At 38.7% G+C, this 20,280-nt stretch overlaps 1 protein-coding gene across 2 annotated transcripts in view; it reads left to right on the forward strand.

The window, feature by feature from the left end:
• Window positions 1-18,380, forward strand: part of ddx10 (DEAD (Asp-Glu-Ala-Asp) box polypeptide 10) — a 246,547-nt gene extending 228,167 nt beyond the window's left edge. For both annotated transcript variants that reach the window (XM_043691861.1, XM_043691863.1), the window contains one exon: window positions 16,000-18,380. In XM_043691861.1, the coding sequence (XP_043547796.1) occupies window positions 16,000-16,201 (202 nt within the window). In that variant the 3' untranslated portion in view covers window positions 16,202-18,380. The remainder of the gene's footprint in view (window positions 1-15,999) is intronic.
• The last annotated feature ends 1,900 nt before the right edge of the window (window positions 18,381-20,280 follow it).

Here is a 20,280-nt window from a genome sequence, read left to right on the forward strand (position 1 = left end):
ATTTACATTTTTACAGCAAGTTTAACAATATAAGTTATTGGTTTTTCAAATGTGTATTTTCTAGGTTGCCACTCTTACAACCTTAATTACATTATGATTGAAAGTTTTACTTGTCAGTTATCTGGCTTGCATCGCTCAGTGGATGTGGGAAATTATCAGGGGATTGCAAATATATTTGAAAAGAGTGGGATTCATTCTACAAACATGGTATAAGTTAAATGTGCCCTAAAAAAATCAGAGCATGCAGGTGAGCATGAGATTGATACTGATCTAGCCTGATATTTGATTTCATGTAGGCTATTGTGACTCAGTCCCCAGTAGCTCCACGTCTGTTTTTGCACAGTTATCTTTAAAATGCATTTCACTTTACCACACAAATTGCTGTCATGGGATTACCTCCCACTCATCCTTTCTGAACACATAACTATGGCAGCAAAGCTGAAAGTAACAGTACATTGTGAAGCCATTCATGTCGTTTATACTTAAATTGGTTAGTGTAAGTGACAGGCAAATAAAGAATGTATTTTTAAAAAGCTGGGTTTTTGAAACACATATTTGCACTCAAAATGTACATGAAATCAACATTTTAAATTACTCAAAATTTTTGTTGCATATCACCTTTGTGCAGCAAGGTTTATTGTTGTACCAAGCATCCTACTGTTTCTCATGGTAGGGAAATTAGCTCATCGTGCATCACACTTTTGTTCCACGTTGAGTGAATTTCACCCTCTTGTTGTCTATCCAAGTTTAATTTCTGCTCAGAACAATCTCAACCAACAATTGATAAATTATTTTTCAGTTTTAATTTTAGATATTTTATAATCAATCTGTTCATGTTATTACACATCTCTGGAATAGGTGGGACTTAAACACAGACTTCTTGGGTCAGACATTGGGACAAGGAGCCCCTCTTGGTTTTAGTTTTAGTTTTAAAATACATGGATTGTTTTATTAATTGCCACTGTCCTGGCTAACGTTGTTGTGGTACTGAAGATTTTTAAAGGGCTGAAAAATTTCCACAGCAGCTGTTGGAAAAAGTGTTGGATAATTGTACTATTTTTAAACGAGTTAACACTTCATAAAAATTTGTATAACTGTCACTTTGAGCTATTTTGCTCGTGCAGAATTTGAGTATTGCTGCAAAACGATTTTCAAAGCTTTTCACCTTGCTGATCAAGATATTTTTAAGAGAAAATGGGTTCAAGCAACATTTATACTGCATGAGAGGAGAACTGCTTGGTTAGCTGGTGGACTCTCATTGTTGCCATGGCGAATGTATTTGTTAATGTTGATTGACAGTTAACAGCTAGGCTTTGTTTGAATTTCTTGTGAAATGTTCTGTTGAGTACAAGACGAGCCTTCAACAAGCTGTCTTTTTTCAGCACTATTCACTTTTAAAAGCATTACATCTAGAGGAAGTGGCCTCTTTTTGTAAAAGGGGGATGGATTTTAATGTCCTTTGAGCAATTGATTAGGATTATAAATCTATATCTTTCTTTACCATTGACAAGATTGTACTAAATCAAATACCAGCTGAAATAGTTCACTGCTTTCCCTTTTAAACCTCTCTTTTTATCCCTGAATTCCATTTCTGCCATCAGATATTTTATTATTTTCGTGGCATTAGTTGCATTGTGCCCTGGGTTCAAAAAGTTTTTAACATGATTTTATTTTTACTGACTTAAAATCGTCAGCCAACCATTTGTGCGGTGGAAATTTGTCTGCTTCAACAAAATAAATTCTTCTTTCGTGATTGACTTACAAGAAACATTCCAAGTTTACCCTTGAACAAAAAGATGACCAGACTCCATTGGGAAGGAGTAACATTGGTTTTGTCATTAGATAAAATCCTGAATTACGGCCAAGTTGATATTATTAAGTCCATAATTTATAAGAAGGGAGCTTTGTATACACTATGGTGAGGTCTTTTAAACTAGTCTGTACTTTCTTGGACAAGTAGTGTCTTGGCATGAGCCTCTTTCTGTGAGTTATTATTTTGCAAATAAGTTAACTAGGGGCGACTAGGATCATAGGAAAGTTGAGGAAGCTTCGGAAAGTGGGAAGAAATAAGAAAGCAGAAAGCTTTTAATAAAGAACTTAAGTGCTGCAACATTTTGACTGAAAATGCTATCTGAGGTATTGGAGAGAAAGGGGGAAATAACCCTGCAAATCTTGGGAGAATGAAATATTGGAACTTCTATTGCCTGGATGTGGAGAGGCATTATGGAGTGTTTAGTTTTCAAACCTTTGCCCTTGAACAGAGGGTACTGAGTTACTGACTTGCCAACTGTCAAACCTGGCTGGACCATTTACCACATTTATTTCTTCATAACCAATCTTACTCCTCCAAGGTGATCACAGAAGCCAAAATTTACTTGTAATTTACTTTCAAAATGGCAGTTTGCCTGTACCGGACATCTTCCTTCATCTCTGATGTCATAGATTCACTGCTTCATGCACTGGGGTGACCTCAGCTTCTCGGCAGCTCCCTACTTGAATGCCTTCTGTCTGATTTCTGCCCAGTCTACAACACCAAATGTACGTACAGTCACATTGGATATTTACTGTGATTGCATTATCCCTTCTTACGCTCATACAGAATGGTTGATCACATTCTCATCGTCCATCAGCTTTTCTGTTGTTGCCATGAGACTATCAATGCATGTTTTTACTTCTGGACCATTGCAATAAATGTTTGTCGTGCACGGGGTTTTCTTTAGTTCATGAACGATCATGGCTGGAGTTTTCCAAAGTCAGTACTGGCATCTTATATTTTAATGACATCATTCAGAGACGAAGGGTGAGCCTTCACACACAAACTACACTTTCCAGATCATGCTCTCGTACCCTTCCCATAGCCTATTTCTCACCAAGATGGGGTAGAGTGACCTTAAAGAAGGACAGTTTGCACCTCAATTGGAAGGGGGCTAATATACTGGCAGGGAGATTTGTTAGAGCTACTTGGGAGGATTTAAATTAGTAAGATGGGATGAGGGGGGTGTGACCCACAGAAATAGTGAGGAAAGAGGTCACTCTGAGACTGGTACAGTTAAGAAAAGAAATGAATCAAACAGTCAGGACATGCAGGCACAAAACAGAGAACAAGGTAGGACTGATAGATTAAACTGCATTTATTTCAATGCAAGAGGCCTAACAGGGAAGGCAGATGAACTCAGGGCATGGTTAGGAACATGGGATTGGGATATCATAGCAATTACAGAAACATGTCTCCAGGATGGACAGGATGGCAGCTTAATGTTCCAGGATACAAATGCTACAGGAAGGATAGAAAGGGGGGCAAGAGAGGAGGGGGAGTGGCATTTTTGTTAAGGGATAGCATTACAGCTGTACTGATGGTGGATATTTCTGGAATTCATCCAGGGAAGTTATTTGGGTGGAACTGAGAAGTAAGAAAGGGATGATCACCTTATTGGGATTGTATTATAGACTCAGCTAATAGTCAGAGGGAAATTGAGAAACAAATTTGTAAAGGGATCTCAATTATCTGTAAGAATAACAGGGTGGTTATGGTCGGGGATTTTAACTTTCCAAACATAGACTGGGACTGCCATAATATTTAGGCTTTAGATGGAGATAAATTTAAGTGTGTACAAGAAAATTTTCTGATTCGGTATGTGGATGTACCTACTAGAGAAGGAGCAAAACTTGACCTACTTTTGGGAAATAAGGCAGGGCAGGTGGCTGAGGTGTCAGTGGGGGAGCACTTTGGTGCCAGCGACCATAATTCTATTAGTTTTAAAATAGTGATGGAAAAGGATAGACTAGATCTAAAAGTTGAAGTTCTAAATCAGAGGAAGGCTAATTTTGATGGTATTAGGCAAGAACTTTCAAAAGCTGATTGGAGGCAGATGTTCGCAGGTAAAAGGACGGCTGGAAAATGGGAAACCTTCGGAAATGAGATAATGAGAGTCCAGAGACAGTATATTCCTGTTAGGGAGAAAGGAAAGGCTGGTAGGTGTAGGGAATGCTGGATGACAAAAGAAATTGAGAGTTTGGTTAAGAAAAAGAAAGGAAGTAGATGTCAGAGATTGAATAAATCTTTAGAGTATAAAGGCAGTAGGAGTATACTTAAGGAAATCAGGAGGGCAAACAGGGTTAAGGAGAATCCAAAGGGTTTTTACACATACATTAAGGACAAAAGGGTAACTAGGGAGAGACTAGGGCCCCTCAAAGATCAGCAAGGCGGCCTTTGTGTGGAGCTGCAGAAAATGGGGGAGATACTAAATGAGTATTTTTGCATCAGTATTTACTGTGATAAAGGACATGGAAGATAAAGAATGTAGGGAAATAGATGGTGACATCTTGAAAAACGTCCATGTTACAGAGGAGGAAGTGCTGGATGTCTTGAAACGCAAAAAAGTGGTTAAATCTGCAGGAGCTGATCAGGTGTGCCTAGAATTCTGTTGAAAGCTAGGGAGGTGATTGTTAGGCCTCTTGCTGAGATATTTGTATCATCGATAGTCACAGGTGAGGTTCTGGAAGACTGGAGGTTGGCTAACATGGTGGCACTATTTAAGAAGGGTAGAGTAAGGACAAGCCAGGGAACTATAGACCAGTGCGCGTGACGTTGGTTGTGTGCAAGTTATTGGAGGGACAGGATGTACATGTATTTGCAAAGGCAAGGACGGATTAGGGATAGTTAACGTGGCTTCGTGCGTGGGAAATCATGTCACGCGAACTTGATTGAGTTTTTATCAAGAAGTAACAAAGAGGATTGATGAGGGCAGAGCGGTTGCCGTGATATATATGGACTTCAGTAAGGCATTCGACAAGATTCCCCATGGGAGACTGGTTAGGAAGGTTAGATCTCTCAGAATACAGAGAGAACTAGCCATTTGGATACAGAACAGGTTCAAAGGTAGAAGACAAGAGGGTTGTGGTGGACAGTTGTTTTTCAGACTGGAGGCCTGTGACCAATGGACTGCCACAAGAATCAGTGCTGGGTCCACTTCTTTTTGTCATTTATATAAATGATTTGGATGTGAATATAAGAGGTATTGTTAGTAAGTTTGGCAGATGACACCAAAATTGGAGGTGTAGTGGACAGCGAAGGAGGTTACCTCGAATTACAATGGGATTTTGATCAGAAGGGCCAGTGGGCTGAGGAGTTGCAGATGGAGTTCAATTCAGATAAATGCGATGTGCTGCATTTAGGAAAAGCAAATCTTAGCAAAACGTATGTACTTAATGGTAAGGTCCTAGGGAGTGTTGCTGAGTAAAGAGACCTTGGAGTGCAGGTTCATAGCTCCTTGAAAGTGGAGTTGCAGGTAGATAGGATAGTGAAGAAGGCATTTGGTATGCGTTCCTTTATTGGTCAAGAGTATTAAGTACAGAAGTTGGGAGATCATGTTGCGGCTGTACAGGACATTGGTTAGACCACTTTTTGAATATTTTGTGCAAATCTGGTCTCCTTCCTATCAAAAGGATGTTGTGAAACTTGAAAGAGTTCAGAAGGATGTTGCCAGTGTTGGAGGATTTGAGCTGTAGGGAGAGTTTGAATAGGCTGGGGCTATTTTCCCTGGAGCTTTTACAGCGGTTTATAAAATCATGAGGGGCATGGATAGGATAAATTGACAGTGTTTTTCCTGTGTTGGGGGAGTCCAGAACTAGAGGGCATAGGTTTAATGTGGGAGGGGAAAAATATAAAAGAGACCTAAGGGTCAAATCTTTCGCACGGAGGGTGGTACGTGTATGGAATGAGCTGCCAGAGGAAGTGGTGGAAGTGGTGCAATTGCAACATTTCAGAGGCATTTGGATGGGTATATGAATAGGAAGGGTTTGGAAGAATATGGGCCGGTGCTGGCAAGTGGGACAAGATTGGGTTGTGATATCTGGTCGGCATGGACGAGTTGGACCAAAGACTCTGTTTCCGTGCTGCACATCTTTGTGGAAAGGCCAAAATTTCCAGAGCGTCAAATAGACCAAAATTCATTCCAGTTTAAATGCAAGTTTTGCTGTAGGTTTATCTAGCTATTGCCAAAGCCGCACATTTGCTTTAAACACATGTAATCTATAACTAATATCTGTCAGTGAAATAATAACTATATAATGTATAGCTAAAGTTTTCTAGCTATAATAATATCAGAAGCATTATTCTATTAGTCAATTAAGATTAAGTTCACTGACCTTTAGTCCTTCATAATATGCAATAGATATGAGCAATGATTCAATGCTGTTCCCTTAAAATTGTATTTGTGTTGTTAGGCATTTAAATGCAGACTAGCCTGCAGTTCTAAATGGCCCTCGTGGTTTTGTGCCACAAGTTCCTGTCTGCATGATTAGCTCATGTTGCAAAATGGATTGTTCTAGTTGTAAACTATCCATTCGTAATACAAAAACAGCTAACACGAATAGCAAATGCATTAAAAATTCAAGTAAGTAGTATTCCAAAACCAAAGCTGTTGACTAAACGTAAATTATTTTCTGAGGTTGGAAAATTTACAATAAGTTGATCATATTTTGATAAAATGTGCAGATTAATTGACTGGTACTGTTTTTGTGTTTCTTTTGTTTAAATTTCAGCTTAAACAATGGAAGTCAGTTTTATTAAAAACTTGAAGTGCGCTAACATGCTGGTTGTACGTGTAATCCTTCAGTCATCCAGGCAGTGGTGTACAGTACTGGTCTTGTTGCTAGACTAGTTATCTGGAGGCCAAGCCTAATGTTCTGGGATAGGGATTTAAATACTTCTGCAGCAGCTAGTGGAATTTAAATTCAGTTAATCCCTAGCAGTTTTTCCTCTCTCCTTGAGCGTGGTTGCACAGTAACACATTTATGTGAACCTTTCCATGCAGGGATGACCGCAAAGCCTGATCCTGTCCTTTCCAACATTCATGCACCTATATTTATAAAATATGGGACGCATGGGCAGTGCTGTTTAGACTGCTAATCTTCTGAACTGGGGTTGCTGACTACTTGCAATGCCTCTGCTGTTACCCTCTGCAAAGGTGGGTTAACTCAGCAAAAACCATAATGAATCTGTTATCTTGAGATGTTATCTGTGTCGAAATCCTCACTAGATTAACTACCGGTCATTTGATAAATTGGTGGAGTGATTAATGATGCTGTCTTTTAACTTGTTAAAGCAGCTCAGCGCAGATGACATGAAAAGTCTTATTCAATAGACTGTAATTATTAGTATTTAACACCTTAGTCAAATCCAGTAGGTTATATTTGAAAATGAGATATCAAAGCTTTGAGAACATAACAATTAGCATCAGTGTTGCAAGAGACAAAGAACTAAATCATTGAGTGACGGTGAGAAACCCTTGCATTATACAGAATTCCCTCTGTAGAAAGGGCCCTCATTAGCTGTTCTTTTTTTGAATATGGAGCTCCCACTTTAAAGTGTAGCTGCATTGAAGTACTGGTGATGTAGCTTAATGAGACAACTGATTTCATTCAGTGACTGTAATACTGCATTTTGTGGACTGTCTTTTAAATGAATATAGCTGGTTTTATTGATTTTAACTTAGTTACACAAGGCCATTATGCAAACAATGATTAAACACAACCATGAAGTATTTTAGATTCAGTGGAAAATGATTATTAAAAATAATTATAATACTGAATGAAATACAAGATGAACAGTCTTGAGAAGGAATATAACTTTGTCACATAGATGCATTTATGAACCAACTGTGTGCCTTGCCTCCTTAGTGTACTCTCCATTGCCATATCTCATTTATTTTGCTCCCTCTTGCCTTCATTCTCTGCCTTCCATAAGAGGTTAAGAACAGGAGACTCTCAGATGAAGGAAAGACAAGCAGCAAGTAGGATCGGAATGGAGAACAATGTCAAAGGGCTGGAAGAAAACAGTTCTGAACAGAAGATGTCATAACAAACACAAAATATTAGCTGTGTTTCTCTCACAACAGATACTGACAGTCGTGAGTTTCTCTAGCATTTTCAATTTTTAATTCAAATTCCCAGTGTCTGCAGTATTTTTATTTTAAGATTATAAAAGGGACCTCTTGACAAATTTATTGGAGTTTTTAATGGATTTTTTATTTTGTAGCATAGGTAAAGGAAAATAAATTAATGTCGTGCGTATGGATTTTCAAAAGGCCTTTGATAAGGTCCCATATGGGATGTTAGAAAATAAAATTAGAATACATGCGTTAGTGGATAGTGTATTAGTCAAGATTGAGAATTGACTAACAGACAAAGCAGAGAAAATTAAAACAGATCAATCTCTGACAGACTCTTACTAATGGCTACCACAAAGATTATTGCTAAGTCTGGAGCTGTTCACAATCTTTATAGATGATTTGGTCATGTGGCCTGTTTGTAATATTTCTAAATTTACCGACAGCATCGAACTAGAGAGTGTACATTGTGAGGAGGATGTAAGGCAGCTTCAAGGGAGCTTGGACAGGCTAAGTGAATGCAGGTAGAATATAATGGGAATGTGTAAAATTATTTACTTTAGTGGAGAAAAACAAAATAAAGCAAAATCTTTCTTAAATGCTGAGAAATTGGGAAATATTGGTGTCCAAAGTGACCTGGGTATTCGCAAGTCCCTAAGGCTGGCATGCAACTGTAACAAATTAATAAGGAAAGCAAATGTATGTTAACCTTCATAGTAAGGGGATTTGTATACAGGAGTATAGATGTCTTGCTACAATTGTACAGATCCTTGGTCAGACCTCAGTTGGAGTAGTGTATATAATTTTGGTCTCCTTACGTGGGGAAGCATCTAGGATCGGGCTCATTAGCCCACAAAATCCATGACTAGTGACATGGAATTTCCTAAATGGACAATCATACTCATTAGCGAGTGATTGCCAACGACAATAATCTGGGGGAGGACACACCATTCACTGGACTAATCCCTGGGATGGTGAGATTGTCTGAAGAGGAGAAATTGATGAAGTGGGATCTGCATTCTGTATCTTTTGAAGAATATGGGGTGACTTTTTTTAAAAAGTACAGAATGCTTCAAAGGTATAACAAGGTGGATGTAAATGTTTTCCTTGGCTGGGTGGGTCTATAACCAGGGGACATATCTTAAGGTAAGTGGATAAGCTGTTTAAAACTGAGCCATAAAGGAATTTTTTCAGAGTTTTTTTTCTGATTCTTTGGAATTCTCTACCCACTGGGCTGAGAGCTCACCCATGTTCAAGATGAAAATCAATAGATTTATAGAGACTAATTACATTACGGAGAATGGAGGTGATGTGTGAAAGTGGCATTGAACATAGATGATATCCATGATTGAACTGAATAGCTGAGCAGGCGTGACCGGTTGATTGGCCTACTCTTGTTCCTTTTGTGATTGCTCTATACCTCCGTTTAATTTATTCATCTTTGATCCATGTTCCTTCATACTCTTATTCACAAAATTTAACAGTTTCAGTCGTGACTTTTAATAGATGTACCACTCACAAGCTTTTAAAGAGGCATTTGGGGGCAGGCACATCCTGGACATCAAGTGGACCTACTGAGTCACCAACAATGAGGTCCTGGTCCGCGCCCGGATACCCATCCTCTTCCCCCTGCTCCAACAACGCTGGAATTACACAGGGGTCTAAAAAGAGAGGAGAAACAGAGGCTTGCTGCTGAAGAAAAGCACACCCACCAAGAAAACAGCACCAAGACAACACCGGAGGACAGCACCTTCAAGTGCAGTCGCTGCAGCTGAGACTGCCACTGCCATCTGGGCCTCTACAGCCATGACAGACGCTGCTCTACCAAAAAACATTGAAGCAAGGCTTCCCAGATGCAGATGCATGGTCTCACGAGACTAATGGATCCCACCACACCACCACAATTATCCTATTAAATAGCTGTTATTTTAAAGACCTTGACTAGGGCGGCAAGGTAGCTCAGTGGTTAGCACTGCTTCAAGTGAGGTATCCCGATGAAGGGCTTTTGCCTGAAATGTCGATTTTCCTGCACCTCGGATGCTGCCTGACCTGCTGTGATTTTCCAGCACCACTCTAATCTCCAGCATCTGCAGTACCCACTTCTGCCTAGTGGTTAGCACTGCTGTTTCATAGTGCCTGGGTTTGATTTCAGCCTAGGGCAACTGTCTGTTTGGAGTTGGCACATTATCCCTGTGTCTGTGTGGGTTTTCTCCGGGTGCTCTGGTTTCCTCCCACAGTCTGAAGATGTGCAGGTTAGGTGGATTGGCAGTACTAAATTGCTCATAGTGTCCAGGGATGTGCAGGCCATGGGGATTAGCCATCAGAAATAGAGTTACAGCGATGGTTGGGTCAGGTTGGGATGCTGTTTGGAAGTTCACTGTGGACTCAATGGGCTGAATGGCCTGCTTCCACATTGTAGAGATTCTGTGATTCAGTATCAATGCTTAACCTAAACTATCATGAATGCAAACTAATTTTATGTAACCTGTTCTCTAAATTCAACCCATTAAAGCAATCATTTTCAACCAGGGTTCCACAGACATCTCTAGAGATTCCGTGTAATTTTAAAGTTATCTGAAAACTTTATCAATTTTTTTCATTATATATTATTCTTACATACAACAAAAAACAATGATTACAGAGGTATGCATTTTCAGTCAAACAGTAGTGTTGAGATTCATTATCGTTTTTATTTTATGCCGTATAAATAAATAGTTGGAAGGAGAGGATTGGATTTGTCCAGAATTTCGCAATATATTAGTGTTCCTCAACCAAAAAAGTTTGTAAACCACTGCTTTAAGCCCTCTTTAGTATGTAGCTTTCCTCAGGTTGTATCCCTGAAACTGAACGTAGTGCTTCAAGTGGGGTTTGATCAAGTTTTGCACAAATTCATCACTTTTATGTTCCATTCCTTTTGAGATAAAGTGGAATGCCCTATTAGTCTTTTAGAGTTGTTTTTCTCCAAGCATTAACTTTAACAATCAGCATACACGGATACTTCTTTCTACAGCTTTTTCATATCTCAGAAATCTTCTATTTAGAAATTAGTCATTCTCAGATCTAAAGTGAATAATTTCACACCACCTAATTTTGAATACCATCTAACACTGTTTTATCCGAATCCTTAATCTGCCTGCTTCCAATTGTAGGATTTTCATTCAATTTAGTGCCTTCTGCATATGTGGATACACTAGTCACTATTTTATTTAATAATATATGGAACACCGCTTGTCACATTCTGCCATTTTTGAAAAATGTTCCCTTTATCTCAACTCACTCCATTCTACTCTTTCCACCCACATCTGTTTTCAATTCTTCAACACAAATTTCAGTTTCCAACTTGCTCATAAGCTATTATCTGCGGAGGGTACTGAATTGTTCTATCAATCATATAAACTTGAATGCAAGCAGAAACTATGCAATAGACCTTTGCTAGCTGTCAGCAACCTTTCTTTGTAGTCTCTCTATTTGTGAAGATATTGTTTCATTATTTCTGTGATACATCTGTGGATTCTGTAATTTTATCCATGAGTGCTTTGTGATTTTATTTGCAGTTAAATTACCTTGATAACCTTACTAAGCAATACTGTAGTATTCTTTATTCAGGGTAATTACTTTTCTTTACTTCCGTAGCTGAATTAGAAACTGTAAAACTAAAGTTACATGCCAAGGGGTAGAGCAAAGGTAAACAAGGTGTTGCAGTTCTAAAGGAAGAAATTAGATTCAAGAGTGAACCTAATGAAGCTGGATCAGGACAACATAAAAGATCAGTCATAGCCCCTGTACCAACTAGAAAGGAAGCGTATTGAATAACCAGCAGTGGCCTTCAATTATCATATAGTCAAAAAGAGCATTTCTTCTTTTAAGTGAGCACCTTTTTCCACAAAGCTTACCTTTTCTTTTGTATGCTGTGATGGGTCTTTATGGATTATTGATTAAGTTGCATGTCAACAAGGTAAAAGGTTTCCTGGATGATATCACTGAGAGGCAGCAAGGAGTTGATAAAAATGAGGCCGAGGTCAGGCCTTTGTGTTGGACACCCGAGGTAACAATGTGGGAATGGGAAACAAAGCCAGTTGCAGGTACTTAGCTGGTTGCGATTGGATGCATAAGAATGAACCAGGTGAATACATTGCCACTTAGTTGGGAGTCAGTGGAGAGATATTACATGGTGATAGTACATGCCAAAGGCTGCAGACAAGTTGAGAAGGCAGAAGAGCAATAGTTTAATTTGCCACAGTCACAAGAGATGCCTTTTGTGACTTTGGTAAAGTGTCATTTGATAACTTGGCATGGGTGAAAAAGTGGTTGGAGGTTCAAAGATCTGTTGGGTAGCCCCTGAGGAGGCATAACCAATATGTTGATGTGAGATATGTTACCTGAATTTTCTCAGTGAAGAATTTGGCCCTTCAAATTGGACCCTGTAGAAATGGGGGCATTAATATAGTCCACCTCATTTGCTAATGTACATACACATGGGGTGAGAATATTTTATTTTTGATTTGTGTAATTTTATCAAATTCTTTTAACCTGTTTAAAGAAAAGTAGCGAGTGAGCACTTGAATGAAGTGTGAAGATTTTTAACTAATTAACTTGTGATTGTAGAAAATGAATAATTTCTTGCATCTTGGAAAATAGGTCAAATGGTGTTACTGAATAAATTATGTTCATATTGGTATTGTTTAAAAAGTTCATTTTTTACATATTACACAGAAATAAACTCTATTTAAAAAGTGACAGTTACATTTTAACGCAAACAGCAAAATAAGTTCTCAGCTGTTCCTCAACATTTATAGAATCTCAGTTCCAGAAAAAATTCACTCCTGTCTCAACTCTTAAGTTTTTACTTAACCAACTCTCCCCATTTTCTTCTCCTTGGATGGTAAAGATAGTTTTATGGTCCCTTTCCAACACTTGCTATGTTTGCTGGCATGAATGTTTCACAAATCTGATGGCCTAAACTTTTCCAGTTCTAATAACTTGAAGATTTCTATCTATACTGTGGTAGCTTGGAAACTGCCTGAGCTGCAGCAATGGCTAGCATAGTGAAATCCTCTGAACTAGAACTCTATTCTAAAACTGTTCTAACTTCTGAACTGAACTCCTGATTCTTCTGAACTGAGACTTGAACTTTTTGTTCTCAGGTCAACACTAACCTCACAGCGTTCTGACATTCTGATTTGTTCTGAACTCAACTGCATAAACATTCCATCAATTAAGATTACAAAGGTTTTCTCAGTCTCTTTACTGAATTCACATGCTTTCTTGGAATTGATGCCTTTGGGTCACTTCCAAATGACTTTTTTGTTTACTTTTCTTAAAAAGTTACCTTCACAAAGCTAACTCACATCTATCTGCCTCTATTTCAAAATCCGAATCCCTAAATATTTCATCAACTTTAAAGTACAGAAAATATATAAGGTATACTCAACTAATCCGAAAGCGTTCTCTAACAGTATCAGTATTAGAATTAAAAGGTCAAACTAAGGCAGTAGACAGGAAAACCCTGTGATAGAGAAATAACTCATTTCTATTGCATTGCTTAAATGAGTCCATAAATAGTTTAATATTGCAAATGTTAAGAAGCCAAATAAATAACTGTAAAGTCAGTCGATGTTTACTCATGGATCTGCTAATTTAATTATTTATTTTTAAACCTAATTTGTTCATTATTTGATATGAATCATTTTGAAGACTCCTTTGAGTTTTAATTTCCTCGGTGTCAATTCTAGTGCAGCTTGAGCACTGTTTTTCTGGGAAGGAGAGGAGTTCTTGTATTTAAAGCCACCTTCTTGTCCCTGTGTTAAGACCCGGCCTGTTCCTTCCAGAGCTAAAATTGACATTTCTGGCAGGAATCCGTCATCAGGATGGGGTGATGATGGGATCCACATTCCTGATGAAGGGCTTCTGCCTGAAACGTTGATTTTCCTGCTCCTTGGATGCTGCCTGACCTGCTGTGCTTCTCCACCACCACTCTAATCTTGATTATGATCTCCAGCATCTGCAGTCCTCACTTTCGCCCGTTCCTTCCAGACTCCAGTAGTTTCTATGAATTTGATCATTTTGACCGTAGTAAGTCCTGAGAGTTGGACAGTGGGGGAGAATCCACCACTGGGAGGTCATGAGTAGGGAAGAAATCACAACCTGAAGGCTGAAGGAAGCCTCACATTGGAGGTTGGTAAGCCACCAGTCAAGGAACAGGTGAGGCGCCAATCCGGTCGCCCATGAAACTACATTAAATTGAGTTGTACAGCGCTCAGGAAAATTACATTAACTTCTTAATACTAAAGCAAAACAACATTAAACATGGCAATTTTAAATGCGGATTCCAATGTTGTATCTTTGAGTAGGCTGTAGCGAAAAATTCATCTAAGATCTTGAATTCTCTTTTAGCCACTTGTCCAACAGCAACTGATCACTTCTGCCTTTCCATTTTTGTACATCTCAATGTACTGAAACTGTGTTTTATACTTGCAACACAACAACTGGCATAGGTATCTGGAGTCATCAGCTTCTGAGTCTGGAATGAAGCAAAGAGTTGTCCATCCTGGTGTTCTTGGTCACAGAAATGAACAAATGGAATTTCCAGCCTCAACAGCCAACACATTCTCCAGTTTCCCCTCAAATCCAAAAGTTTCAGGGCATTGTTTTTAATATATCAACAGCAGCTTGTGCCTTTACTGTGGTAAAACCTCCCCGGCTGCATCAAAAAGGTATTGCCAAACTAAATTTGACATAAAACCACCAGAGATATTAAGATAGGGACCAAAAGCTTGGTTAAAGAGGTATGTTTAAGTGACATTTCAGGAAAACATTTTCAGAGCTTAAGGCCAGACATCACAAATGGTGGAGTGATGTAAATCATTGTACATAGGACAAAATTGGAGGAAAGCAGATACTTTGAAGTGTCATAAGACTGGAGTAAGTTGCAGATATGGGGAGAGTTTTAAGATAGACGCAGTTCCATATTGGGTGCCAGTGTAGGTGAGTGAATTCAGGTCAACAGGACTCAGCATGAAACAGAATAGGGACAGCAAGAGTGGATGAGCTGAGATTGGTTGCAGGTTTTGGAGAGTGGGATCAGGAAAGCAATGGACTGTTTGAATCTGCAGGATGAGGAGCTGAGACAATGTTATTACAGAATTACTGGAACAGTGAGAGTATAGCAGAAATCAGATTTTTTGAGGTTGTCTTTGTCCTCAACCTTATCTTGCTGTGTGCTAATTCTTTATTGACTTTTCTTACTTTTGTTATATTTGAGGTACATAAGATCTTTCAAGTTTAGAATTTTGAAATCTGAAGATTGATGCTATAGCATAATGCATTTAAGGGCAACCCAGATAATTAGGTGAAGGGAAAGGAATAGAAGTTTGTGCTGATCAAGTTAGCTGAAGATGAATGGAAGGAGATTCATGTCAACCACTACTTCTGGCACAGACCTACTGTGTTGTGTCATCTTTCTATGCTGTAGGTAGACGATTAACCACAATCCACAAAGAAATGAAGCCATCTCTTTCCATTAGAAACAATTGGTTATACTGTACATCATTCAAGAGACACCACTACATGTCAAGTGTGTAGTAGGGTGAATCTCCATGAACAGTCACAGCTAGTGCAGGGATTGAACCTTATGATTTTGGTATCATTCTCGTCACCTAGTAAACTAAGCTAACCAATCCCCTGTGCTGTAGATGTTATGGGCTGATTTAATTCAGCCAGAATATCTATTTTGTGGTAAGTTACTTTATTAACTGCCAATGAGTCCTGATTGCATGTGCATTTGTTTTTGAAAGTATAATAAATCTGTTTTTGTAAATGCATTAGCATGATAATTTATGTGGTACTGTATGAATTGAAAGAAATATTTAATAATCAGTCACCCTGTAATAAAGGTAGGAATGTCTTTGCAGCTTAATTAAGCTTCGCAGAAGAGGCAGTGATTGAGTCCTGATATTGATTATTTTCTTTGTACCACTCATGGATTACCTTCCTTTTAGTATGCTGAAATTCACCCTTCAAATTAAATAATTGATTCACATTGTAATATAGATAATGTATTGCTATGCTTTAAAGCCTGTTATTGATATTTTTCATTTTTTTTTCAATGCAGCAAACCAGCTGAAGGGAAATTCAAAAGGAAGAGAAATGATAGCCATAGTAGCAATGACAAATGTGAGATGATGATGGCAACTCAAAAGGGAAAGAGGAGAATGAAGTCTGAAAGTGACTCTGATGAGTACAGCCCACTGGACACTGGTCTCTCTCTGGCTGAAGATGAGGAGCTGGTGCTTCAGCTGTTGAACAGAAATTAATTGCAATCCCGAGGCAGTTTTCTGGGTCAGTCCTTTTACTGTGCTGGCCACGTTCATTCTATTGCAATCAAACCAGAGCAGGTGGTCGCTGTCTGACAGTGATGAATGCTTTCTGAACAAGTTGCTGCAGATCTGTAGATGACTGCCAAGACATTGTCTGTTTTACAGCAGGACGGAAAAATCTGTAATCCTTCAGTAGGCGATGAGACTTGAATTTTCTGACATATTTGCTTAAATCAGTTTAATTTCAAGCAAAATATAATGGTTCAGGTATGAACAATACAAATAGATTCCTCTGTGCACACATTGGATGTTTCAATCTTACACCATCATTTTCTCTACAATAAAGCAATATACATACACAGTCATTAGCTTATATTTAGAAACTAAAATGAACTGGACAAGAGCAATTTGCTAATTCATTTGCTTATTGAAATATAGTAATTAGTTTTCTAGACTCTTTAAGATAAAAATATGTAAGAAGTAAAAGGTTTTATTTGTGCAATTGTGTCATGTATTCCTAATGCAGTTTGTCTGTTCCATTCACACACAGCCTTGATTAGGATTTAGATGTTATATTGGATTTTGTCTCTCTCTCTCTCTCTCTCTCTCTCTCTCTCTCTTTCTTCACTTCCTGTTCCCTTTTCTTGAAAATTGTTATTAACACTTGTTTATGTAGGTGATTATTTTTGTGATATGACTTCACACTTTAATCCTGTCAGTTAATTGGTTTATAAAGGTGCATATGTAGCAGATCAACACATTAACTGCTACTTCCTGTCTGCTGCTAATATTTTTGCATTTGCAATCGTAACAACATTTTCCCTTGCATATAGAAGGTACAGTGGAAAAATCCCACTGGATGTTGAGCAGAAAGGAATGTGAAGACAAGACGATAATGGTCAGAGTTTTAGTGTAGCATCAGTTTTGTATACAGTGCAGGGCACTGATGAGATCACATCTGAATATTGTGTACAGTATTGGTTACCTTACTTCATGAAGGATTTAACTGCGTTGGAAGCAGTTCAGCAAAGTTTTTCAAACTAATGGTGGGAATGAGTGGGTTAATTAATGAGGAAAGGTTGGACAGCTTGAGGCTTGTATCTGCTGGAATTTGGAAGAGTAATTGAAATGGGTAGGATCCTGAGGAAGTTGTGACAGGTGGATGAGGAAAGGATCTTTCCTGTTATGGGAGAATTTACAGCTACAAGCCATTAAAAATCAATGGCCACCCATTTAAAACAGAGCTGAGCTAAATTCTTTTCTGAGTGTCTTTGGAACTCTCATCCTGAAAAGATGACGGAAGCAGAATGCTTGAATGTTTTAACAACAGAGGTAGGGAGATTCTTGTCAGCCAAGGAGGTGAAATACTAACTGGGTAGGTGGGAATGCAGATTTGAGGTTACAATCAGATCAGCAACAAATGCTGGAGCAAGCTGAAGGGACTGAATTACCTAGTTCTGCTATTTGAGGATGTACACAGCTTGGGTAAATTGGGCAAGATAAAAGAGGCAGTGAGATTTGAAAACCAATGTGAAAATCTTTCTCAGTTCTCAGTGAATGAGGATCCAATAGAGCTTGATAACAAGGGGTATGGCAGTTTGGGATACTATGCACTAGGTGGTTGTGAGCTAATAGCCATTTGTCACCAATTCACCAGAGTGGGTAAGTTATCATCTTTAAAGAACAGACGTCAACTCGGGGACTGAGTCCGGGGTGGTTGGAGAGGGGGAGCTAAGTCTGAAAATGAACAGGAGAAAGATAGAGACTTTTTGTGATTTGGCAAATGTGGGAAAGAAGCTGAATTTGGGTTTGAGGACCATGAAGTTTGAAATCCACAAACTTTGAATATATTTTCTTTCCTTCATTGTTACTTCATTAAAGATCATTAAATATTAAATTTATCAGATGGGGAGCTTGAATTTTAACAAATCCATTGAAGTTTTTAATTACTTGTACTTTTGATTGATTATTAAGATTGTCCTGTATTATATTACATCCTGTAATGTTTGACTGTAACAAGTTTAATACTTCCTTGTTCCATCCCTTTCTCCTTATTTGAAGAGGTGTTATATTGGCATTCTATTTGTTCAACTCCTTGTATGAATAACGATAATCTCCCTAAAATCTTCAAAGAAAAAGTGGGAACATGATTGTGAATGTAAAATCATTTCTTTAATTCTCATGATTATGAAATTATTAATTACTCTTGATATGCCCTTACTCCAAAAGTGTCTGTATGCTGTTGTTCTTGTCACAGGTATTGTCTACTTTGTTCTTGAGAGATCCATCTACTCCCTTTTCTCCCTAGACATTGACTTCTCCTCTTCACTAATACCTGAAGGACTGCCACATTGCAGGAATTCTTCATCCTAACAAATATAAACCAGAAATGTTTAAGTTGAAGCAGGTTCAGTTGGAGAGATTGCTTCACTATGTGGTTATATCGAATGAGCAAAGTGCCCATGTCCTTCTACACTGTGCAGGTGCTGTACATCAAAGGCTCCGGCTGCCTCTTCCCAATACAAAGCCACACCATTTTATCTTAGACTATTAGTGGAGGTGAATAGATATCTAGTTGTTAGCCATATAACATTTCCTTGATATGAGCAGCACATACTCAGTGGTATCTATCCATGTTCTTATAAATCAATCCCGTAATTAGCCAGATATTTATTCAGCTGACTTTGAAGGAGTTACTTGTTTTGTTTGGAATCTGCTGTTCACATCCATTGCACATTATCAAGTGGTTTGTGCAATCTGAAAAGACTTTGTATTTTGAAACATCTTCCAGGCTGCCTGATAGAAGCACCATATGGTTATCTCCTCTCCAAGGGGGATGTAGGCCTTGCTGGATTTGGTTCTGGGGAGCAAGCCATAGTGGGAAACACTTAGGAACCAGTGGTCATAGTATTATAAGGTTCAAGTCAGCTATTGAAAAGGATGAGAAGTCCAGAGTTAAAACTACAGGGGGATGGTGAATTTCAGTATGTTTTTTTTTAAAAAAAGGACTAGCCTAGATAAATTGGAATCAAAGAATGTTAGGCAAAAGCATAATAGGATATTGGGTTGCCTTTAAAGAGGTGATAATTTGGCTCCAAAACCAAAGTACAGTTTAATGAAGACAAGAGGAGAGGTGGATCATTAAAGCCAGAACTCTCCAGATGATAGAAATACAGAGCAAAATAAAGTAGAAAAGGGTGTGAATAATAGATATAAAATGTTCGTGCTGGAGAAGCATAGCAGGTCTTAGGAGGTGTACAGTGCAGAAAAAGCACCTTTGACCCATCAAGTCTGCACTGGTTAAAAAGCAAGCATCCAACCATTCTAATCCCCTTTCCAGCACTGACTCATACGGCTTAATCCTACTTATGAGGGTTTCTGCATGCACCACACGGGTTTCAGATTCCTACTTCAGTTTGGGTTGAAAATAACACCATCTCCCACCTCCTCAACCTCCTGCCCCTTAACTTAAGTCTGTGCCCCAAGTTATTGATCCCTCCACCAAGGGGAAAAATTCCTTTCTGTCTATCCTAACTCTGTCCCTCATAATTTTAGACATCTTTTAGATGTCCCTCCTCTGCGGCCTCTGCTCCCAGGTAAACAATCCCAGTCTCCAATCTCTCTTCGTTACTCAAACCCTCTAACCCATGCACATCCTGTTAAACTTCCTCTGTACTTGCACTTGCTCCAGTGCTATCACGTCCCTTCTATCGTGTGGATTCTAGAACTGCAGACATTTCTCTAGATGTGGCCTAAACATGGTTTTATACCAATCCAACATACTGTCCTTGCTCGTAAAATCTAGGCCTCAGCAAGAATCCCATATGCTGCCTTAACCACTTTATTTGTCTGCTCAGCTATCGCGGGGGCCTGGTGTACATGCACAGCAAGGTCCCTCTGATCCTCAATGCTTCGCAGTATCCTACTGTTCATTATGTTTTCTCTTGCTTTGTTTGTCTTTCCCAAGTGCATCACTTACCAGCCCATCTACATCCTCCTGTAGTTTAAAACTATTCTCATCATTTATCACACTGATTTTCACATCATCTGCGAACTTGCTGATCAACACTTCTCTG

Source organism: Chiloscyllium plagiosum, chromosome 6, assembly GCF_004010195.1.
Source record: "Chiloscyllium plagiosum isolate BGI_BamShark_2017 chromosome 6, ASM401019v2, whole genome shotgun sequence".
In the NCBI taxonomy this organism is placed as follows: Eukaryota; Metazoa; Chordata; class Chondrichthyes; order Orectolobiformes; family Hemiscylliidae; genus Chiloscyllium; species Chiloscyllium plagiosum.